Genomic DNA, 25,035 nt, shown 5'->3' with positions numbered 1-25,035 from the left:
TTGAGGTACTGATGTCGGGCTGCTTGGACCTTGCAGCAGGAGTGAGTCTTGATTCCCATCCAAGAGAAATAATTTTTAAGTGTCTTTACATCATCATTAAGAAAGACAAGGAGAACAAAGTAAGGGGACAGAGGCAGTACTGATGGGCCCAAATCTGGTCAGCCTTCTAAAAATAACTTTTTGCAAAGTCTGTGTAATTTTGTATATGTGTTTTGATGTTGTTGTTGTTGTTGTTGTTTCCTATCCTGAGGGAGAAGATGATCTTTAATAAAAATAAATAAATGTCAGATAACATTCAAAGGGAGCCCCACACTCAGCGATTGATTGGACTAAAAATCCGGTCTCCAAGTATTCCTGAAATCTGAGGGTATTTAAAACCAGAAGACAGATCAGCTCCAGCATTACAAGGCAATAGAAATGATATATTAATAAAGAAAAAGAGCTTTACTTCCAGTTTTCAGGAGATTATAAATAAAAGTGAGGAACACATTTAAAAAATCATTATAAATACTTTGAGCTTGTCCTCTCAAAAAAAAAAAAAGAAAAGAAATAAAAGAGACATTAAAAACAAAATCAAGGTTAAAACACAAGCCATTTAAAGTCGGCATGTGGGCTGCCATAGAGTGTTACAGAGTAATGAAGAGAAAGGACACAGAGGATAAATGAAAAGAGGTGTGTAATATATTAAGTCATGCCCAAAGGGTTATGTGCACCATGTACTAACAAATGCACCAGGAGGATAAAAGGATGAACAAGGCAGTTCAAAAAGTAATCAAGCCAAAGAAAAGCAAATGTAGGATTGGAAGATGAGATGCTGGTGTGAAGTTGCGTATGGATTTCAGTGGGGCAAGGATGATTTTGGCTCTGCCCAAAAGGAATGGAAAAAAACAGAACTGAATTAAAAAGTCTTGGGAAATAGCTGGGAAGTGGAGAGGCAGGAAAGTAAAATGAAATGTCAAAAGTGCGTGAGAGTTATTTAATGGATCAAGTTAGGAGAAGGGAAGGAGAAGAAGAGATGAGACATTGAAAAGTCTGAAGTGTGGCAATGACCCATTACTGGATGTATATGCACTGAGCAGTTATGTGGCCAGTCATTAGGTCTTGTTTCACATAATTTATAGATAGAGGAGATTTCAGCAGAGTAACTGTTTCTTTACAGCTTTGTAAGCCTAGAAGGACCAGCCCCATGAGATGTACTGAGGTCCTGCTGTCACATAGACCAGATTTAGCTTAGCAAACTGGGAACCCACAAAAATCCTGACAGGAAGGAACAAGGCAAATAGCAAGACCACAGCCCTGGACTTTGGGAAAGTAGGCTTTGGCCTCTTTAAGGTCCTCCTTGGAAGAATCTCACAGGAGGCAGTTCTGGATACAAGATGGGTCCAGGAGAGCTTGTTGTTTTTCAAGGATGACCTCTTCCAAGCTTAAGAATGGTCCATCCCTATGTGCAGGAAACCAATGAAAAGTGGCACAAGGACTGCATGGTAAACAAGGTGGTCCAACTAAAGTCAAACAATAAAAAAAAAGTGCACAGGAGAGGTGTCCAGGAGGAATACAGACACATTGTTTGACTATGCAAGGATAGGTTTAGGAAAGCCAAACCCTGGATTGAATGGAGCATGTCAAGGGACATGAAAGGCGATAAGAAAAGCAATTACAAAAGTATCAAAAAGCAGACTATGGAAAAGTAGATCTGCTGCTGAATGGGGCAGAGGACCTGGTGACAAAGGACTAAGAAAAGGACAAAGTACTCAATGTCTTCTTTGCCTTGTTTTTTACTGCTAAGATTTGCCCTCAGGAATCAGAGGCCCCTTAAGCCAGTGTGGAAGTTTGAAGTAATTAAAATTTACCATCAGCAGAGGAGGAACAAGTTAGAGAATATTTAGACAAACTGGACACACTGAAGTCCAATGGATCTGATGGAATGGACCTACAAGTGCTGAGGGAGTTGGCCGACGTCATTGTAAGGCCACTCTCATTTATCTTTGAAAGGTCACGGTGACTGAGGGAGGTTCCTAAGACTGGAATAAAGCAAATATCATTCCATTGTTCAAGAAAAAGAAGAAGGATTACCCAGGGAACTACAGACTTGTCAGCTTCACCTTGACCTCTGGGAGCTTATAGAGCAAATTCTTCCATAAAACATTTCCAAACATATTAAGGACAAGGTGACTAGCAGTAGTCAGCATGGCTTTACAAGGGGCTAGCCATGCCTGACCATCCTGATAGCCTTTTCTGATGAAATGAATGACTGAGTGGGCAAGGCGAGACCAGTGCGTTGGGTTGTTGGTTTTTTTTTCACTTTAGCACCATCTCCCAGAACATCCTCATAGACAAACCATTGAAGTATAGACTAGATAAGTGGACAGTCCTAGGATCCTAGCTGAACTACTGGGATCAGAGGGTTGTGATCAGTGGCATGAACTCCAGCTGGAGCCTGGTCACTAGTTGTGTACCCAAGGGGTTGATACTGCATCCAATACTGTTTAACATCTTTGTTAATGATCTGGGTGATGAGACCTACTACACCTTCAGCAAGTTTGCAGATATAGAAAACTGGAAGAAATGGCTGATACACCAGAGGCTGTACATGAAATGAGGCTGAGAAAGCTGGAACTGTTCAGCCTGGACATGGGAAGGCTCAATAGGATCTTACCCAGGAGTATAAATACCTGATGAGGAAGTTGGGGGGAAGAAGACAGAGCCAGACATTTTTCAGTGGCCCCCAACAACAGGACAAGAAGCAATAGGCACAAACCAAAACATGAGGAATTCTATCTAAATATCAGGAAACACCTTTTTATTGTGAGAATGGTTGAGCACTGGTACAGGTTGGCCAGAGAGTGTCCATACTTGGAGATAATTAACAACTCAACTGGATACAGCCCTGAGCAACCTGCTTTAGCTGACCCTGCTTTGACCAGGAGGTTGGATGACTTCCAGGGGTCCCTTCCAGTCTTAACTAATCTGTGATGCTGTGATACAAGCTTCAGATGTAAATTAACCTAACAGTTTTCCTTAGTTAGTTTCCCTCTTGGTTACAGATCATGGAAATCGCATAAAAGAGGTTACAGCAACAGGTTCAGTCATTTCCTCCACCACAGAATGGGTTTATTACAGTGTTGATATAAAGACTTACAGAGATTGAGTTGTTAATGAAACATGCTGATGAGCAGCTATGCTGATGAGTTGAAGATGTCATTGACACAAATCACATATATTAGCACTGAATAGGACAAGTATCTCCTGAATATAGGAATATATATAAGAGGTCACATTCACTGCTTCACTCTGAGGAGGAGAGGCTTGAGACCCAATAACCCACACATAATTTCTACTTGAACAGAGCATATAATCATATATACTACACTTCTCCTGTCAGACAAGAGACAGTAAGAGTTTGAGAAGGAAGTTAAAGGACTATCTTCTCCAAAAGAATACATAGACTCCATTTCTTACTCCTAGGAGGTTTTCTTTTATAAATCTGGTGACAAAATTTCAGTAACTTATATGATACCTTGGCTTGTTTCTTTTTGATCTGAACCGGATTTATTTTGGAAAGTACCTGTTTGTGACAGTGACTACAATTTAAAACCATCCTACAAACACAGGAACCAGGAAGAATCAGAACAAGAAGGGTGTTTTTCCATAGATATTGAGGTATCCATTTCAGCCTCGCTCCAGACTGATGGAAGTGCCCATCCTACCCCTTTCCATTTTGAGAAACGGCCTGGCCCTACAGAGCACAAATCCATCCCAGCTCTCCTCCAGTGTGCTTAAGTGTTCACTATATCAAATGGTAACATTAGTAGTGATCTCATAGATCACCTAGGTTTTGTCTCTTTACATGACAAGCACTTCATATTAGTCAGCCTACTAACAGTCCATTAATTCTGTTTATATAAGCTAGCAGTGGTCTTTAACGCATAGAGAAATAAATAAAGCACAGACATTGCTATCATGTTTTTTAATGTAGTTGACACATTAAAGGTATTTGCCAGGAGAACTCACCAGACAGAGTCTTTTGTAATTTTGGTGTCCAGTTTCCCTTCATCATCCAGAAAGAAGTCCAACTGTAAATTGGCGTTGTTATCATGGGCAGAAGAATAGTTGGTAACGAGTCTCGCAGGTATCCCCAAGCACCTCAGAACTGTGGCAAAGAGAGAAGTGTGATGAGAAGGACAAATACGAAGACTATGCTCATGGATGACAGGATGAGTAGAGAGAAACTATTAATAACTAGAATAAAATGGGAAAACTCAGCCAAATCAAGCCCAAAATTATATAGGATATATCAAATATTTTATTTGGTCCCAAAATTATGACCATTGAAGAAATGTAATGCAATGGTTATAACCTAAGCAGCTGATTACCAACAGTTTTAAAAAAGTCTTGCATAGTGACCACATTGTAGCTTTTCAGGGCAAACCTAGGTGCAATGGGTCCACTGCATGACCAAATGTGGTATAAAGAAAAACAAGTTTGAGCTTCCAAGAAATGCAAAATATATTAGGTCTCCTAGTATTACTAAACCAGGAGAATCATGAGACTGTGTTAAAAAGAAAATTAATAAAAAATGTCTCCTTTTAGTTGATTTGGAGTTTTCCCGTTTGATATTTGCTGTCAGAAGGGATCTGGAGAAGGCAAAGAATAAAGCAGAAAATTATTGCTAACAAGGGGAAAGCTGCATTATTTGCAAGTGAAATATCAGAGCTAGAGAGTCTGAATGAAATGCATTACATAATTTTTATTGATTGTTAAGTAATACTATTTTAGAGTCAATAGTCCCTTCCCATAAAGGACCTTAAAAGGTAGATCCAAAGGAAAAGCCCCTACCCCTAAATCTCAGACCATCACAATGTAGCATGGATGACTCTTCTCCCCATCTGACAAGCGGTAAGTCTGGGATATGTGGAAAAGCTATGGCTATGTCTGAAGTGCAGTAGTGTATCATTAGGCTTCTGTGTTTGTGGTGTACCCTGGCTGACAAACAGGCGTGGAGCATGGCCCCAAGCGGGTAGTGGGGCCACAGGGTGGCACATCATCTCAGCTTCTGCAGATGAAATATTTTGTCTCTCGGCCAAAAAAAGTTCCTGTTTTCCAATTTAGGAGCCAATACAGTTCTACAGAAAACAGAGAGGTTTTTTTGGAAAGAGAAAACATTTTTGTTGAAAATCCTAGTTAAAAATACTTCCGATGCTGCAATGTTTGCTGCTTCTACTGGGGTTTGTATATTCATTAGTGTCACTACTGTGACTCCCAATAAAGTGTAATGCTGCACATTCATTTCAAGTTCCTGGATGACAAATTACCTGGATGCATCCAATACCATATGTACCTATTGATTAAACTTAATTCAAGCGCCTTCCCAGGCTTCCAGCACATGACCCATCAGGGCTCATTGAAAATAATTTGTCTGACAATTTCAAGATTAATGACCATTTTTCAGAATGTTTTAGCATTTTTAACGGATGACTATCCAGAGTGTACAAAACAGTAACCTTGGAAAGCTGGACTGGACAAAATGATTAAATATTGGCAGTTGAGAAAGACTCAGTATCAGCTCAAAACAATGCTTTTATTTGCACATGACTGTTCGGATCTTTGCTGTCCTCTCTATGTGGTGGTCAGCAGCTGGACGTGTCAGTGGCTATGTATCAGATCAGCCACTGGACAATAGTTTCATTTCATAACACTCAATAAAATTTATACTTCAGCAGCCCTTACAGCAGAACAAAGTGACTTGACTAACTTAGTCAGCAAACTAAGGTTCATTTTGCCCCAGATAAATATGCCTCTCCATTTAACACAGCAGGCTCCAAGCCTCTGCTGTGTTGCCTCAGTTTCACAGTGGCCTGCAGGCAAAATACCACGTAGCAGTGATTTGGGGCCAGTGTTGGGGTAAGGTGGGAGAACTGATGTGTGTGTCTGTGATGTAGAGAAATCCAGATGAGGCAATGGGCAGAGAAGACAAAGTGACCCGTAGAAGCCATTGGTGAGGAATTGCATCCATAGGAAACATTTGCAAGAGCCTTATTCAAACACACTGCATTGTGCAGAGGCTGAGGAGCAGCAAGTACAGACCATGCAACCTCAGGCAGTAAAGAAAGTATTTTATATATATATAAAAAAATGTCTCTCAGGTTCTTTGGATGTGGGTGATTGCTCACTATCCCACTGCACCAGGAAAAAAATGAACCATTTCATGTGTCGAAGAACAGAGCCCCTGCCAACACGTCCCCAAATGAAAACAGAACCCTCTCCAGATATATGAGAGAGAAGAAGCGAAACCTCAAACTGCATGCCCCACTACAGCTGTTAAGAAGTGTGTGCCAGCAGACTACTAGGTAGTCAGGAGACAGCTTCATTTCTGAGAACCCTACTGTTTTGAATAGCTTTTGAACTACCTCAGGTGACCAAAATGAGTTATGAAATTCAATTATCCAGATTGGAGGAAAATTATATACATACATGTACAGAACAGGAAAAAATAAAGTGAAAATGAAGAGATGCCTGAGGGTGAAAAACTAGTCCTGTAACTTGTCATTAATTATTCAATTTCCATGTCTGCTGCAGAAGATGGGTGATTAATATCCTTCATTTTTGATATAAGTATAATGTAAAGAGAAGTATAATGCTATTGAGACAGCAACTTGCAACAGTATGATGAAAAAGGGAAAGGTTTCACAGAGATTTTTTCTGTAATTTCCTTTTCACATCTTAAATATGAGTACCAAAACTTAGACTTTCAGCTGTGGCTGAAAAATACTTGATACAAAGTAGGCTCCAAGCCTGCAGAAATACCCATTTTATTCCCTTGGTCCTAAGCTGATCTGGTCCCCCTCAGTTTGATACTTAAATGCATGTGTTGTAAGTGCCTCTAAGGAAGATCATCTGGCCTTAAGAAAGACACTTACTTCTAGATTCTGTTCAGCTTCTCCTATTGGCCAGTGCCATCAGCATATGAACTGCTTGACTGGCTCTACATTGGCGCTTGACATAAGCATTGCACCCAATATCTGGTCGCCATTACCTGTATAATGCACATTTTTTACACTCTCAGTCTTTCTTGACTTCTAATACACTGCAGTGGTTCCAGGGTATTAGTAGTGTTCATCTGGGATGGTGCTGTTAGTGAGTGCTAGACAGTAAAAAAAAGGGACCAATCCAACACTGTTTTCCCTACTGTGTTTTACGACCCGCAACACCCCGTTTGCTGCAACATTGGAGCTTTAGTTCAAGCAAGTCTATTTAGACTTAACCTTGTAGTGCTAGAGAATTCATAAACCAGGCCAGGATTTTCCTCATTGTTCTTGCTCAGAAACTCCATAGAAAATGTTAATAGTGCTTAGGAAACAGGTTCTGGCACAGTGCATGTCAGTCTTGCTAGGAACAATCCTCGGTAGGTGAGATTTAGCCTTTCTGGAGCAGAGACACCACATTCCATATTGGGTAATAGTTTCATGTTGCAGGTCTAGATAAGAACCCCCTCTTTCATCTCAGATTTCCTAACAGAAATGTGGACTGTGTCAAAAGACTAACTTTCTCTCTCTCAGACTTACCCTCTGTGAGTCACTGAATACATTTTACTGAAAAAATAAATAGTTAACATATTTGTGTGAAAGAGCAGCCTAACTGAAGGAGAAGCCAGATGTTTATTTAAAGAGCATCTATTTTAGCCATGTATTTTTAAGTATCTCTACTATTCACTCCTGAGCACCACAGAGCTAGGAAGTATTTTAGCTAGTTTAACCTAAAATCTCTCTCTGTTATGCAAGAATTGCATAGCAGTGTGGAGTTCTTCTCACTGATACATACATGTGTTGAAGACACCGGCAAAGACCCAGCACTGGCCATATCGCACAGGTTGCTTAGAACTGTAATACTCCAGGAGTATGTCCACGCTTCCTGTCCAGGCTGAGGGTGGAACTCCATAAGTGTATGTATTGTCCCAGGATCCAGCAATCACACCATTATCATCCCTGGAATTGATCTAAAGACAAAGGAAATGAGCATTAGGGATGTCAGAGACTGAATAATAAAGAGCTCTTTAATTCAGCAGACAAAGATAGGATGGGAGAGACTGAATATAGCCAAGTTCAGGCTAGAAGTAAGACAGAAATGTTTAATTATGAAGGTAGGAGATGAATAGAACAATCTTGCTGAGGGCCATCTATTCTCCATCACTGAACAATTTTGAGTGAAGGTCAGATACTTAAAAATAATGGTAAAATTAAATCACCACACTGAGTATCCATGTTGCCAGTTTAGTAAGTTTTATTAACATTAAACATGCTTACTGCTCTGTGTTTATAATAAGCATAATTAATTATACACTGATAAGCAAGTCTCAGAAATACTAAGCTGGATTCTTGCCTAAAATCATCCTTTTTTTTTTCTGTCCATATTAGCTCAGAGATTTTAATAAAAATCACTACTGATTTACAGCAGCAGATTGAGAGGAGAATGAGTCCACTGTTATTTTTAGAGTACAAACTAATTTCTTTGGTCCAGCACACATGAAAACAAGAAGGAATTTGCTGGATAAGTTTTCCCCTGGTAAGATTATACAAAGCAAGGAGTTTTGCTGACTAATGGCTATACTGATAGGCATTAACGAGCAATACATCTCCAAGCTGCAATTTGAACCAAATCAGTTGAGGCTGTGCAAAAAGCTCATTCGCTCTGTACCTTTTAATTATGCTAATGTGGAACCGCTACGCGCCAGCCAAATAAATCACAATTCTCATTTAAAAGCTTTTGGCTAGATTAACTACTGTTTTATAATTAGAAAATCCACTTCCTGTGAACCTTAGGACTGAGTAAAGACAAGTATTCAGAGTCATAACCAAAAGGGTTAAGGGGTTGTGCCCATCTCACTGTTGTGGGAAACATACCAAGAAAAGAGGCACTTGAAGGACAGGGCAGCATGTTGATCTTCAGGCTCTCCTCTGGCTGCAAAGGATGAAGAAGGGGGCGACTCTACCTGTGCTGCAATGTCAGGAATCCTCAGAAGGAACCTAGCACAGGGCACCGCTTCAATTGAACTCAACTCTACCACGTCACATCTTGAGCAAGAATGAGGGTAAGGAACATGAGCAGGACTCTTCTTACTGAGGCCCAGATTTCAGATAGCCAAAATTGCCACCCAGCTATGGCTTAATCCTGCAGATTAGACCGGAAGTCCATTGACTCCTGGATTTTCAAGGTGAACTTCTCCACCTCCCCAAAATGACTGAGAGGCTCAAAACCTAAACAGTATCCAAGCCTCCTTCGGGTTCATAAACTATTCTGCCCATAGGGCTTCCAGGGTCACTGCATGAGGGACCCTTTACATCTACTAGCTCAGTGATGAGGGAATCACATTCAATTCTTACTTCTGTCTGAAAGTCTGAAGCCATATTTCTAATGTCTGGGGTGAAAGAACTAACCAAAAGGTTAAAAGAGAAAGAGAAGTCGGTGTGCTCTCAATAATTTTTGGTGAAGCTATTCTATCTAACTTAATGTTATGCAAAAACTAGCATGTGGCAGTGAGAGGCTGGAGATCTCATTTCAATGTTGTCTGAGACAAAGAGCTCATTCTTTTAAAGCCTAGGCAAATGCTGTAACAAGTGGATTAAAGGATCATCCATCTCCAGCAGCCTTGTTTTGCAGATAGTCTATTTTAGTAGCTGACTTTGGAGAACATCTAATGTTCTATGACTAGGGTATTCTGGGAAGCAGGAGACATCAGTTCAGACCTCTGTAAGGCCAAGAAGAGGATGCAGCCTCTGCTTTCCACATCCTGGATGAGTCTTTTATCTTGCATACCAGGGATGGGGCTGCTGTTGTACCCACAGCATGACTCCTGATGCCTAGCAGCTGGAAAGAATGGAGGTGTGGGAAGCCTTCTCCTTCAGCTACCAGAAAGTGAGCACAGTGTCACAAGAAATGTTATCATGCCTGGAGTGCAATGCCTAAAAGTGGCTTTCCTACCAGTGAGGTACCACTCAGGAAGCGGTGATGAGTTGACATAATAGTTCACCTTTAGTGGAGTGAAATAAAATACCAAACCCCAGAGGTCAGAATGGACAACTGATCTGACACTTGCTGGAGTAAGCACTTCGGGACATGAGGACCAGTTAAACCAGCTTGGCTTTGATTTACGAGTCACTTCTGACACACCTTAGGTATCTATTACATACCACTGCAGAGGCAACACGGCAGATTTTGATTGGGTTTCCACGCCCAGAGAGCTCCAATTCTGCCTTGTCCATCAGGAACAGGCAAGCATCCAGAATGTTTTCTTCAAACTAGATAAAAGAAAATAAAAAGGGAAACAGAGGGAAGATTGAGTTACTTTTTATTCTGGAAAGTAGAGGAAAAGTTATCTTTCATTGTTGTTATAATAACTGATCAGCTTCAAAGTTAGCTGGTCAAGGCAAAGTTCTGCGTTTAAAAATGCAAGTTTTCTTCTAGAATAATCACCCCTGTATAGCAAAAAAAAATGTGAGATGCTGTGAGGGAAAAGAGAGTGTCATTTTCAATTCAATCTCAGTCTGGTTTCCAGAAGGTTAAAATGACAACACAGCCTTTCTGACAGGACATAAAATTTTAAGTGCTAACAAGTATATAATAGGAAGATATTATAATAATAACTACAAGAAGCAAGTCTGCTCATGAAGGACTCGATGTCCTTCACAGATTAGAGACCTGTTAATTTCAGGACTTCTCTGACACAGTCAATGCAATGCTGGGAAGCTGAACAATAAATGATTTGCCAAAGTTAATTTGAAGACACTTACATTTTAAAATTAATTTTAAAATATGCTTAAAATTGACAACCCAAAAGCTGATTAGATAGATTTATCCTGGTCTACAAAACTTAGACATCAAAAATACCAAGTGACCTAAAGTAGTCTTCTTCAAAAATAGAGTGAAAAGGTACAGTTTCTTCGATCCAGCACGAACAAGCACAAGAATGAATTGAGGGCAGAGGTGCCTAAATAGACTAGAAACCATTTGTCACAGAACTTGCCCTGTGATGTATTTCATTTTCCTTAGGAGAAACTGCAGAGCAAAGAAAAATATCTCTGTCCCTGGGAAAAAGCTAGGAGACAGGGAATTGCACAGTAATAAACCAAATATTTTCTAGATACACAGTCTTACATTAACATTCAAGGCTGTTACAGAAACTTCACAGAGTTTGTCGCCTTGCCATATTATGCTTTATGTTCTACGCTTGCATCCTTAAATATATGATTCATGCAAACAGGATTTTTGCTCTCAGGCTGCTACTAGAGCTGGATTGATTTTGCAGCTGTCTCCAGTCTGACTTAGGGCTCCTTGCCAGATAAGGGTGAACCAAGTTTTGCCTCCTGAAGAACATAAGCAAGATCCCAGGCCAAGCTCCTGCTTCAGCAGCCCAGGCAGAGGCAGAGGAGAAGGAAGGATGAGACCAGAGAGCTGAAAAGGAAGCCCCAAAGAGTCAAGACTGCTGCTGATGCTGCAGGGAAGTTTGGAAGGATAGGGATGACATTCCAGGCAGTAGTCAAGCTCTGGCATAAGCCAAGAAAGTGGAGACACCGCCATGTTTCACCACTGTCAGCCATTTCCTGGCCAAGGAAAGTCTCTGCCTCTGCCTCGAGCCTGTCTGGCTCTCATTGCTCAGGATACCACTGTCATACGGATCCTTTTCAGCAAATGTCCTCCAAGGCAGCACACCTCTCTCATCACCCACACTTGCATTGAATTACTTTCTCTGGAGCAGATGTTCACTAGTGAGTAACACCTTACGGTCTGAGCAAAAGTGAATTCATGGTATTTCGGCAAATAGGGAAAGAGGGATCAGTGCTTCCCAGGGACCCACTCTTAGTATCGTATCATTCCTGGAAAGCTGAATAATTGCATGGTAGACTCTCCAGTCCACTCCACTGGTATGTGATGTAAATAATCTTGGGTGAATGACCATGCTGTGGAGACCCTCCTTCCCAAGGAGAATCGTCGCAACAGATAATGTAAACTCTGGGCCCTCACAGCCATGCTTCCTACTTCAAGTTCACTTTTCTTCTGGTCTGGCCCAATGATTTATCACTTTCACCAGGATGAAAATCTGCTTTCTGCACTTCAAGTCATCAGCAGTGCCTAAGACCTGAGTTAAATCAATAAGAAGTCTACTCTGCAAATTAAATCTTTCTCATCTACAGTTTATGAGATGCTGTCAATCTTGCCAGCATATACAGGAAGAATAAAGAGGAAAGAAATTGCTTTCAGGGTTGTTGCCTTCCACCTTAGTATTTACAAAATGACATGAATGCTTGTGAAATAACTGGATTAACAGGAAAAGAGATACAGAACAAGCTGTAAAGTCTGTCTGCCTTACACTACTGCAGCAGTGTAGGCATGCAGAGTAGCCTTAACTCTAAAGCCAGTTTTGCCCTCCTTCACTATCCAGAGATTTAAAAACATTAAATCAAACTAAATCAGTTTCCTGTTCTCAATCTTGGCATGAAAATGCTATCTAGATGGAATTGGAATAGAAACATAGCACTTGTAAGGCTGAACACCTCTGAAATGTCAGAGGAAGAAGAGCAGCAGTAGGCAACCAGGGCAGGTGAGTGAATTTCGGCAAGGCGCAGGCACTGCCTGCTCAACACAAGCTGAAATAGAAATAAACCAAATTCAGGACCAAGGAAGTTTGGCAGAGCCTCCTGGGAAAGACTGCAGGTGGAAAATAAGGCATGAGAAAACACACAGGCAAAAGGGTTCTGTCTGCACGCAGACGTGCTTTGTGTTGCAGAGCAACGCATTTAGTGGGGCTGGCCTTCAGTGGGCATCCTCTTTCATGCTGACCTGTTTCTAATAGATGACCTTCCATTTAAATCAAAGTAAGAGGTGCTGTATCACCTTTTGCACTGGTTGAATCAGGGCTGTATTTCTCATGGTCAACTGCAGGCAGATGTGCTCTCACGTTGCCTATGGTCTGATCTGAGCAAATGCACGTGTCGTAAAATTACATTTGCACAGCGGGTGACAAAGCTAGTGCAGCTCAATGTGTGGACATGAAACAACTCACAATGGCAACAAGAACTCTATGCCCACCTGTTTTATTTTATTTTTCTCACAAAAAAAACCCCCAACCTTAAATGATCAATATAGCATCCAACTTCTGACATTTCTCAGCTAGAGAATTCCTATGTGTCTAGATTTCTTCCAAAGCCAAATTTCCCCTGAATCCCCTGTGGGTTTTTCTGAGTGACTGGCTATTTATGCTTTCTTAGAAGAAAGGAATCACAGTCATGTTACAAGGAACACCTCCATCCTCATTCATTACAGCCATGTTTCAACCAGCCTGTTGTTTTTTCTTCCTCAGTCCATTTTTCTTTCCTTTCCTCCTCTCATGTTGATGCTGCTCATTAAAGACAGCAGCTGTGAGAATCATCTCCCACTAGTAACCCAGTTTTGAACTGTATGTTCCTTTTTAACTTACAACCTGAGTTAAAGCTTCCAACTGTCATTGTTCAAAGCCATTCTTCAGCCTATTTATATTACCATGCACAAGTCTATCTGAATTTTGGATATGACCATATACCTTCCACCTCTGTGACTGCATGTGGCCTTATGCTATTTAGAATCATAGAATCATAGAATCATAGAATGGTTAGGGTTGGAAGGGACCTTCAAGGTCATCTAGTCCAACCCCCCTGCAAGGAGCAGGGACATCCCTGACTAGGTCACTGACACTGCTGTACAGGGCTATATGTTATAAATACAAAATGCACACATGTATGATATACCCATAATTTAGGTCTTGCTGCTAGTATTTTTACTCACTCACAGCAATACACTTATTCTTAACATCCAGGATTACTGAAAATGAGGAATATGCATGTTTTTAATGGCTGGAAATTGTCAGGGTAAGATCAGGAATATCACATCCTCCATCTCACTGAAAGCAAGGGAACATGAAGAATGCTTCTCCGTTGCTTTGCAGTTTGAGATGTCTGTTATACCTGTACAAAACCATTGATCCCATTAAAATTCTTGGATTGGATCCCCTTAGATGCATCTGCCGCACTCAGTTTTCACATGGGCAAGTGATAACAAAAGGTGCACCACAACACAGTGCAGAAACCGGGTCCTCCAATTTCAGACAACACAGGAATGAGAGTACATGACAAAGGGCTATGGAACAGCCCTAAGCTCCCAGACAGAGCTACCTCCTAGCAAAACTAAACAAATAAGGCAGTTTCTCAAGGGAGGATGGTATTTGTGTCAGGAAGGTGCCAGATTTGCAGAATATAAGCACCTCAGGCCAAGCCACCATAAGCCATAAATTCAGCATCTTGGGACATAAATCCAGCAGCTGGTTTAAGCAGCACCATCCACCTCTAGCCATTCATTCCACTCTCTGCCTCCCCCTTACATCTGTCAGGGAGCAAATCCCAGATCTAGGAACACAGTAAGCCCCAAAAATAACCCGGAGGAAGAAAAAAAAAGAAAAAAATCAATGAGATGCTTATTCAGCTAATCAGCTCTCCAGTCTGATTCACTGAATGGCTGTACAAGCACTTGCAGGGGGAAAGAAGGGCCAGGAGGGGGCATTTTTGGTCAACTTAAATACATGCTCAGCTTTGGCCTTAGGATCCGGTTCCACATCTCTTGTATCAGGGGCCCCATCAGCTTATGGAATTGCCTCTCCCCTCCCCACCTTATTTAAGGGTTATTTTTATCTCAGTCAGGATGAAAGTCAGACCATGCAATCAACGGCACTGACACAACCAAAGGAATGGTGCAGAGGCAAGAACTCCCCCAAGGCAGTGCTGCCACGGGAAAAAAAGATGAAATTGTACCCTTAAACAAGGGAAAAAGAGAGATGCAAGTTCAAAGATCTCTCCAGGACGAGTTCACTGGCAATCCATCCAGTTCAAGCTTTAAGATTGTCTTTAGCTGAGGGAAAGAAAGCAAAGAAAGAAGCATCCTTCTGCAAGGCTGCGCCAGAGAGTGCCACGAAAACTGAATGGATCCATCACCACAGCATTAAGGAAATACTTCAACACTTTCTTAATTGTGCTGGTGTGAAAATCCAGGAGGTGAGATGAGCTGACTTCAGCGTGTCCAATAACTGTCCAGTGGAGCCCCTCTGAGTGACAGCTAGGATTAGTTTTCCTCGTTTTCGATTCTGCTCGTTAATGCCTTTTCCCTATTCTCAAACAACAATTTAACTCTTTCATTCTGTAGGGGTTTCCAGGGTTGTTAGTATTGAAGTAAAATAGACAAGCAAGCAAGAGGAGTCTGATGTTATTGACAGCAGACCAATACCGCAATTCAGCCTGGTGCAGGGTGTTTCCCCCAGGCTGCAAGAGGCCACGATGTTGTCAAGTCCAGGCAACAAAGGGAGAGGTTTCTCCCCTTTATCACTGTGGCAAGGAAATTTAAATCTCTGGGGTTAAATCACAGTTTTTCATAGGAATGCTGTGACAAGCTGACCCCACCTCAAGCAGATGAGAATAATTTCCACCAAGTTCCTGGAACTAAAAGGAGGACTCAAAAAGTAATACAACCCATTGCTGAGAAATGAAAAACAAACAAACAAACAAACAAACAAACAAACAAACTCTGCTCTTTCACCAAAGCAGTTTGATCCTGAAGCAGCAGTAATGAACGATTATGACTTTCAACAGGCAGCCTGTAAGTACCTGAAATATGCCCATAAAACAAGCTGTTTAAATACTAGCTATTGTAACATTGTTTTTCTGGATTAGGCATATACCCGCTTCATACAATTTTAAAATTATGCCCCTTGGCTTTCTGAAGAAGATACAATAATGCACTGCACAGCCCACAGTCTCAACCACAATCTGGTGTCAATTAACTGTCTTGCTGGGACAAGCCAGAGAAGGTCTAAATAGCTCACCTGACCGTAACTCCAGCTTCTTACTTTTAAGTCATTGATGTTTCCATGGAAAACAACACCAACATCATTCAGGACGTATTCTTCCCTTTCCTTCTCGTCATCCAGATACACGGCATCCTCTGCATCAATTTACCGAAAATGAATGTTAACACAGTCACTTAAATTTTTAGGACAGAGAAAAAAATCTTAACATATAATACAGTCATCTTTGATGAAAAGTACCTCTCTTCCATCAAACAAAGCATTACTTGCTGCAACAGAGTACAAAAATAAGGAGGCAGTGACCCCAGTTAGGAAAATGATACACAACAAGATGCAAAAATGCTGACAACTCGTGCCTGTTTTCCCAGGATTTGTAAAGTATGATTAAAATGTCACATCTTATCAAGAATTTTATGATTACTGTGTACCACTAATTTAAAAGTCGGAGCACCATGATGCAATTCTGCATCCGTACAAACAGATCAAAGAACAATTTCAAACCTATTAATGTTAATGGAGAACAGCTCAAGCTGAGAGATCTAAAGAAAGATCTGTAGTGCATAAAAAAAAAAAAAAAAAGGAATACAGTTTTTATAGTGTATTAACAGGAGAGTTTGATTGCTAATTCTGTACGTCAGCTATTGACTGGAATGTCCCTCCCCCATGAAGCTTGTCTGACCAGCTAATATGAGGAGAAATTCATGTGTCCAAGTGAAAATTGGAAGTAATTGGAAGAGGTCTTTATCAAAAAATGTAGAAAGGGTATATCCTAGACTGGTCTTATATCAAGAGTCAAGAGCATATATGTGGACTCTCACCTTGCAAACATAATTCATATATGTAAATAACGCATTATTAATATTCATATATAATTGTGAATTACATGAAACTATTCAGACTTTCACAGGTAAGTATGAAGCAGTTTGTGATTCTGTGATGCTAGAACAGTTGAGGATTTCTTTCCTGTGCCAATGCTTATATTTTGAGATTAAGAGATACAGTTTAACAATTAATACTATGGGAATTAATTAATTTGAGGAAATCAGTAATGTGGTACCAGACAGCAAATTAAAGAGAAGCAATAACCTCTGAGAGTTTGATATGGACAAGTACAAAACTACCACTCACTACTGCCATAAAGAATTTCTTCAGTGTCCCACTACAAATTACTAGAGGATCATTTCACTTTTAAAAGCTTATTGATTTGTTGTATTTTGTTGAAATGCAAATCAGATTTGTACTTCCTTGTAAACCTCATCCTCAAAAGCTTCTTCATGTGCCCATAAAACTGCAATTTGGCTGAAAATAAACTAAAACCTGAGCCCTTTAAAAAAATCAATGGTAAAACTCACACTGGCTTCAGCTAGGGGAAGGATTTTGCCAGTCTACACACCTGACCCTGCTGAAAGTTTTGTTCTCTCTGAAGATATATTTATATCTCTATGTCTATACATACAGAAGGGATTATGCATAGATATGTAACATAATGACCTCCATAGTGGTGTGCAAGGAACGATAGGGAAGCAGGTGTTAGATGTAAGAAGCCTTTATTGCATTTGAGGAGATTAGAGCTTGCCATTATGTTTTTGAGAGGGTTGCTGTACAGGCTCTGCAGACCACGTCCAAATCTGAGCACATAGAGAAGCGGTGGGTTTCACTGGGTTTTCCCTAAGGTGGGCAGGTCTGAGACCCACTCTTACATTTGATGGGGTGGTGGTATTCACCCAGCTGCTAAGGGCTGGGTGATCAAGAAGTTTCTTTATAGGGTTGTCACTACCCATGATGTAGTCAACCTGCACCCAGGCACAAAGCAGTTTGTTACATTCAGAAGCTACCTGGTGAAAGAAAGTGTTTATACTTGATCGTGAATCAAAAAACTGTTGTCATTTATGCCAGCAGGGATTCTCATACTTATGAAACTGTATATTACATGACTCTTTTGAGGTCCAGCTCCCAGCTCTAAATAAGTTCTGCATAGCATTCCACCAAAAATGTTGCAAATTGTGTAGTCTCTGTTTCACTAGGCTAGTTCTGCCTGATTTCTGATTGAACAACTATATATGCATTGACTCACTGAGTTTTGGGTTTTACTAAAGCACATCTGTACAAACGGTACAGAGGACGCATTCAAAGAAGAACTCATAACTTCTTTTGTACAGTTACGCATTCAGTGGAGTGTCTCCATATGCCTTCTTGACAGCTGTTGTTTTATTTCAGGGATTAAAAATATCAATATTGATCTGGCTGGTATCAATTGAGATGCTTATGTTATTCTGAGACTGTGTAATCTTTGCTAAATCAGATGAAAATTGATTAACTTCTCCGTCAATTATTTTTAAATATTTGTGGGTTTTGATAAAGTAAAAAGGGCTTTTGTTTCACAGAGAAGCCAGCTGCTTTGATTTTTGACAGTTTTCACTGCCCTTGAGACTGTTTAGAAGGAAATATGAGGCATTTGTGACTACTTTGAAGCTAAGCATGCTTGACATAGTACAACTCCTAATTATTTTGTGCAAGTGGAGGCTCACATCTGACAAACGGAAGAATTCCATGGAAATGTGTTGGGTTTGTTCTTTTTTTCTAGCAGTTTAGGGGTTTTCTTACTCACTTCTTTTATCCTGGGAAATTATTAAGACACTAGAAATGCTACAAAGAATCAAATTGGCCTCTATACCTCTCTGTTTGAAGATGGATAAAGTAAAAATATACCTCACATGAAGATAGTACTGCAGACAAGGAATCCCACTGAATGTAGGCTCCTTGTAAAAGAGTTAAGGAGTGCAGAGAAGCCCTTTCGATTTAGAAAAGTGAACAAGCACAGGACCCCATCCCCAGCACAGCAACCTGCTGGAGTGGGAAATGCTATTTTTTTTGTGCAGATGGTGACCACTGAGCACGGCAGCACCAGCAGACGAATGGAAGTGTAGGCAGCAGGCTTGTCCTGAGCACCCAGCCTCCCTTCAACGCACTTCCATGGGAATCCAGGAATGAGCACCTAGGCTTCGCTGGAACCACAAAGCTTCCAGGGTTCCTGCTGGGAACAGGACAGTGCTGTGGTAAACACAGAGCAGCAAGAACTAAATACAGTTATCTGCAAAACCCTCTCCACCTGGGACCACGTATGCAGCCCTGCAACTGCTAGTGCCTCCCTACATTAGTGTAGCAGAAGGACGAATTTCTGTATGAATTTCACCCACATGGAATCTATGATACAAGAGAGAAAATTTAAGATTTAGCTGCAAACGCCAGAAAAAGTTATTGGGCTAAATTTGGATGACTGATAACGCATAAGGGGAGTCCAAAGTCAACCACATGTTACTAAACCTCAAACTGTATTAGGACATTTGAGGTACATAAGCTGAAGAAACGTGCACTTGACTCAATAAAGTTGCAATATATTTAATTGCTTAAATATAATGCACCTTGCAGAAGGCTTGGGTGAGGGAAACACACACCTCAGCTCATGGACTCTGCAACTTACTCAGATACACTATGTATCTCCACCTCTGAGAGCGCCACACAAGTCAATGCAAGGTCTTTTCCTGCACTGAATGTTCCCCAGCAGAAAGTTGCCGGGGCTCAGCACCTCCTTGGAAAGAGCTCACAGTATCCAGATCAAAGGAGCCCTTCTCTGCTTTCATGTAGTCTGATACTGCTAAGAGTTAAGTTAAACTCCAAGAAGTTATCCTTAACTGCTTGGCATTTGTATCTTCTGTTTCAGAACTGAAGAGGGTTCTGTACGGCCAAAATCACATCTGTTTTTCCAAACTATGTCAGCTGACTGAAGAAAGGATGCTGCCTCTCCTCACAGGCTTTACTTTGCTTATTAAGTAAAGCAAATTTCACCTGTATCTGAAATCTCAATCCACTAGCTTGCTGAATTCCCACATCTTTGGGGCTGGTGTATATAATTTTGCAGGATCAGACTCTGCATCTTCATCTTTAAAGTATTCTTTGTGATCAGCCTTAAATGTAGCTAAGGGGATTAAAACATAAAAGTATCTGATGATTTAGGAAGCAAAGTACTCTGTAGCTTGACTGGTAAAGTATTCAAACTTGTTCTGAAACAGCAGAAAAAACTTGTGTCCCTGGCTAGGAAGATATGTCAAAAACAAACTACAATGAGAAAAGGAGTAATAAGAAAGGGCACAAATGCCTCTGTCTTAAAGAAAAGCTCATAGCGACACATTGATGTTTCTCCAAAATGATGAGTCGGAAAGCTGCACTAGACTCTGACAGAGCCCGTACTCCGCTCCCTGCTATAACAATCCCCGTTCACTCCCGGCACCAGCCTTCTCTCTTATTAATGAGGCTTTTCACTCAGACTTTTCTGCTTAGCTATTAACCCAGCAAACAAGCCTAGGAGATTTTCAAACTATTGTTTTCTCTACACTTTAACTGCCTGAGTTTTTATACTCTTTTGTCATGCCACTGAATAATCTTTTCCAGCCAGGGCATAAAGCGTGGAGAAACAGTCCCGAGTTTTCTAACACAAGGAAAGGGGGAAAAGGCAAATACAGGAGCCAATTAGCCCTAACTACCTAGGAGTAAAAGTAGGGGCAAGAAATGAGAATAAATCCAAATCCAAAAGAAACACACAGAAAACGAAAAGTACAATAGCCAGCAAGGGCTAGGACCTGAAGTCATTGAGACACACCTGAACACATAAGCTGGCAACAAAAATGTGGTCCTCCAGGGGTGACCCCAAGTTGCCTCCCCTGGGCTTGGGGACACGCAGTGCATCCTTGCTGCCCAGAAACTCTCTTCTGCTTTCCTGAAGCAGCTGGCTTTGCTAACGGCTGCCACTGGAGGCAACTGCTGCATGTCTTGCTCCCTATGGGTTTGTTCACATGCTGTGGTTTTAACCTTGCTCACCTTTGGTCTCATTCAGCTCAGGTGTGAAGGAGGGACTGCACAGGACAGCAATGTGCCCATGTGCCAGGAACAGATGTGAACCAGTCAGCACATAGAGCTGGTGGGGAAGGAGGTGAGAAGAAGGGATTGATTTTTCCCTTCCACTCCTTGACTAGCACCTTGAATCAGCCTGTGTGGTCCCAGTCACACCAGAGTGGGGCAGCCAATCCCCCCACATCGTACTTTTCCTCCACATTACACTTGTAAGCAGCCCTACCTGGCTGTATGCTAGTCAGGAGGCAACATGAGGTAATTTAAGAAGCTTTTTCTTTGGCGTTTATCCCTTTCAAAGAGGTACTGAGCCACTGCAAAGTCACTGCGCTGGCTAACAAACTGGCTGTTACGACTGAAGCCAAGGGGTGCTCCAATGAGAACTACACCTCCCTAGCTGGAGCTGTGACAGGCTGATGATGCCTTCACAAACCTTGAGCAGTTCTGTCTGCTCACAGTGGGTCATAACTTGGCAATGATTCCTCTCTTTCTGTTAAACACTCTCCCTCCTTTCCCAGAATAAACTCTTAGCACACTGCTAAGAGGTACCTACCTCTATGCTGCTTTCAGAAATATCTCACAGCATCATGGAGCCTTGGGCCCTGCCCTTCCCTTCCCTCCTGTTCCTACTTAACTAACTCCGCTTTACTCAGCATTAACATATATCTTCCTAAATAATGCATAAGCTAATCATTGCTTACATTCCCTTGGACCAGGGGCAAGTAATGAATTCAGCACAAATCATTCGATGTACTGACAGTAGTGCAGCTGAATAATGGACTCTATTTATAACGCTAAACTTACTCGTCAGTTGGTAGGATGGCCCTGGTTTGGTACGGGATTATTTGATGCAAATACTCTGGTAAAAACATTGAAAGATGAAGGAAGGGTGATGGGAGAATATTAAAGCTAGCTGGTAACCTAGATTTATAGCAATATGTATGCCAGACTTGGACCCTTAGAAGTGTCAGAAGCTGAGACACGATGCTACGGCCTGTCAAAAGGTTGATCCAAACCTCTCCAGTCCTCCTTGCACTCTCCTTAAAGCCACACTTGGAGTTCATTGGGTAAAATACAATTCTGTCAGTGTAATGGCCGATTTCACCAGGGACCGAGGGAGATTTAAAATGGATAAATTGTTCTTCAACCCACTGGATTATTAAAAAGGCTCATTTGCAAAATGTTCTGTTCCTTACAGAGGAAAGGGTTGCTGCTAATTAGTCACCAGTAAAGGGGAATTTATAAAGGCAAATGTTGTGTAGCGGTCTGAAGGCACCACCAGTGATGCCACAGCAGGTTGACTCCATCCAACCTCTGCAGGACCAGCAGCTCCCATTGAATTCCTGCAGGCTTTCAGCGGCAGATGTTCAATCCTAAATGTGGCAATCAGCAATATAATTCAACAGAGTGTGGGATGCATTCTGCCCCACACTAGACCCTGGAAAAAAACATGCTCGTCAGTTGACTGGCCAGTTTAAGGCACACACAGGCAGGACGGAGGCTCATGCCAATGCCTGTTACAGTCAGAGCAAAGCCTTGGGGGATATTTACTGCAAGAAACAGAGGATCATCCCACTGTCAGAGCTGCTAAACACAGACTTGGCATCATGAAACTGCAGAGTGTAGCTACAGCACAGGCACAGGTCTGCAGCATGGAGCCCTGCTCACACAGGGCTATTCCTCAACCTGAAAGACTTGCCTCTTCGCAGAGTTACCATGTGATTTGCAGACCCAAACCAGCATGTCTCCAATCTCCCTGGCACCAAGCTCCCCTTCCTGGACCACTCCCTCCAAAAACCCAATGAGCCCAGCAGTGGAAAACATGAACCTCTGACTCTGATGAGGTACTTACGCTGGCACCAGGGATTGAACAGGATGTAAGTGTCGATTGCTGAGTTTCTCTGTGTCCGGAGGATGCCAAAGGGAGTCCAGACAGCAACGTACAGACGAAACTTTCCAACAATGCAGGTGGCAGAAGACATGATGGACAGGTGAATAGAGTTGTTCTCCTTGTGGGTAATCTTGGCTCCCCACTCACCAGGTTTCAGCACATCACCTACGAGGATCGGGATGTAGGTGCCTTTGTTTTGCTGTGGATAGCGACCTGGAGGGAAAGAAGGGGATAACTCCATGAAGTTCACCTTGTTTTGACAGTCTCTTCATTTCCTGGCAGCTCTCTATCCCATTGTCTATTTTCAACGGAGGCGGCAAGTTTTAGTGGGTGGAAACCACCTGCTTCCCTCATTGCTTCACATAGTGCCTGGTCACTTGGTAGTACAGCCACACAACTACATGCAACACCTCCCAGCAGGCAGCCCGTGCAGACACCCCCACCCACCTCGCTCCAGCAAGCTTCAGTCTCACTGAGTCAGGCCCTGCCAGGAGTGTAGACATGGCAGCATGAGCAGGGGCTGTCCCAGGCTTTCCTTGCTCACCACTGTTTATCCTAGTGCAGCAAGCTACACTCCAGCTTGCTCCTTGCCTTGGTGTCAGCTACACTATTGGTAAGTTTAGATAACAGCCCTTCAGATGCACCCACTACTCTTGTCACTAGTACACAAGTGCCCACGGGGGCATGGACATCGGCCTTGGGGGTCTTTAGCAGAGCAGAATTTTGTTCTTCTCACTGCACTACTAAGTTGGCAAACGCAGACCAAGTGATCTTTCATGTAAGTCCACATAGATGGAGGAAATACAAGTCACCCCACCAGCAGATATCCAACACTCAGTTCCTTCCGAGCATCCGCTTCTCATGGACAGAGTGGGAACCAACTCTGGACACCCAGAGTACAGATGAGCACATCTGGGCTGGGTAGCTAGACTTTCTCTGCAAGTGATGGGTTTCAAAGTATGACACACCTCCAAAGTACCCCATGTGCCTACCTCATAGTAAGACAAATCACACCCCAGAGAAGCCTATTTTACTCTGCCAACTATAAAAAGCATCTGGATGGGTAGGCTACATGTAAACCTGTACACTGCCAGGATTCAGAGTTGTGTGAGGATCCACCCTTTGAGCCTGAGGTAGAGCCAAACTCTATCTGGAAACCAACAAGCAGTGGAGACAGAAAAGATACTTGTGAGAAGCCTGAGTTCCTTATCTCATTCTCAGATCTATTATTCGTTTCATATTTTAGGCTGAAAGTCAGACTCTTTCATTCAAAAATAGGGCAATGAAAAGAAACGATGGCAGACAGAGAGACAGACTTCTATATTTTTCATTCCTACTATTCAGGAATTTCAAAATTAAACTCACAAGGGCGTTGATTTTCCTGCTTGCTTATTTTTATACATCTGATGTAGAGATAATCCCAGAACTGAACACTGCTACATTCTGGGAAAGGACAACTCCAGCTTTGCATCTGAAGCTTGCAAGCTGCCATGACATCCATGTTTCTAGGAAATGTGGGGCTATTGTGCTTCATCCAAGAGATGATTCTGTGCACATGAATTTCCATTTTGCAATGTTCAGTGCACATAAATAGCCCACTTTGCCCTGTCAGCCAGGGATGCTGTAACCCCCGAGACCCATTCAGATCAGTAAGGGATGCTACAGAAAGGACAGACCTACAGAAGAAAAAAAGACTAGAATAAGAGAGCAAAATCAATAGAAAACACTAGAAGATAAAGCACTGGACACTTCAAATATAAGCCATCAAAGTAAAGCCTGTCCAGAGAGAAGAGCCTATAGAGGTAACAGAGATGAGAGTCTTGTGTCTGCTAACAATTGCGATCTGAGAGCTGAACATGTTCTTGTTCTTTGCAGTGCAACTGGTTGTGACCCAGCTTGCCTCTACAGTTGATATTTTACTTCTAGTTTTGACATAATTTTTTTTAAAAAAAAAAAACAAAGCAGTCCACACGAACAAAGCAGCAGAGCGAACCCAGTAATTGAACTGACATCCTTGAAAATTGTTAACAAGTGCTACTTTTTAAAAAACCTTCCTTACCTCCTTCAGGAAGGTGGGAGGGGGGAGAGATTACTAGTTTAATGTGGTTAGGCACTGAGACTGTCATCTTCACTGGAAGCTGCACGTCAGTGTAGGAGCCCACTGGACAGAAGGACAGAAGGAGGCGTGCTGTGGCGAGGGCTTTGCACCCCCATGTCCGTGTATGCCACGTGCACATGGGTAGGCTGCAGAATCACTCCCCAGTACATCTGCCTATAGGAACCAGATAGGATCCCAAAGAGGCCATGAGGCCTTTGCAAGACATCCTTATGGAAATCCCCTCACCGGAACTTCATAGTAAGT

General features: G+C 41.9%; 1 protein-coding gene across 3 annotated transcripts in view; it reads right to left on the bottom strand.

The window, feature by feature from the left end:
- Nucleotides 1-25,035, bottom strand: part of F13A1 (coagulation factor XIII A chain) — a 63,058-nt gene that overhangs the window by 18,954 nt on the left and 19,069 nt on the right. For all 3 annotated transcript variants that reach the window (XM_086740247.1, XM_086740248.1, XM_010119869.2), the window contains 5 exons: nucleotides 22,635-22,886; nucleotides 15,896-16,014; nucleotides 10,185-10,292; nucleotides 7,819-7,993; nucleotides 4,012-4,150 (listed from right to left, as the gene is read on the bottom strand). In XM_086740247.1, coding sequence (XP_086596373.1) covers nucleotides 4,012-4,150; nucleotides 7,819-7,993; nucleotides 10,185-10,292; nucleotides 15,896-16,014; nucleotides 22,635-22,886 — 793 coding nt within the window. The remainder of the gene's footprint in view (nucleotides 1-4,011; nucleotides 4,151-7,818; nucleotides 7,994-10,184; nucleotides 10,293-15,895; nucleotides 16,015-22,634; nucleotides 22,887-25,035) is intronic.

Source organism: Chlamydotis macqueenii, chromosome 2 (genome assembly GCF_036417535.1).
Source record: "Chlamydotis macqueenii isolate bChlMac1 chromosome 2, bChlMac1.mat, whole genome shotgun sequence".
NCBI classification, from domain to species: Eukaryota; Metazoa; Chordata; class Aves; order Otidiformes; family Otididae; genus Chlamydotis; species Chlamydotis macqueenii.
Note: the sequence above shows the minus strand (reverse complement) of the source record. Positions and strands in the feature narration are given on the sequence as shown.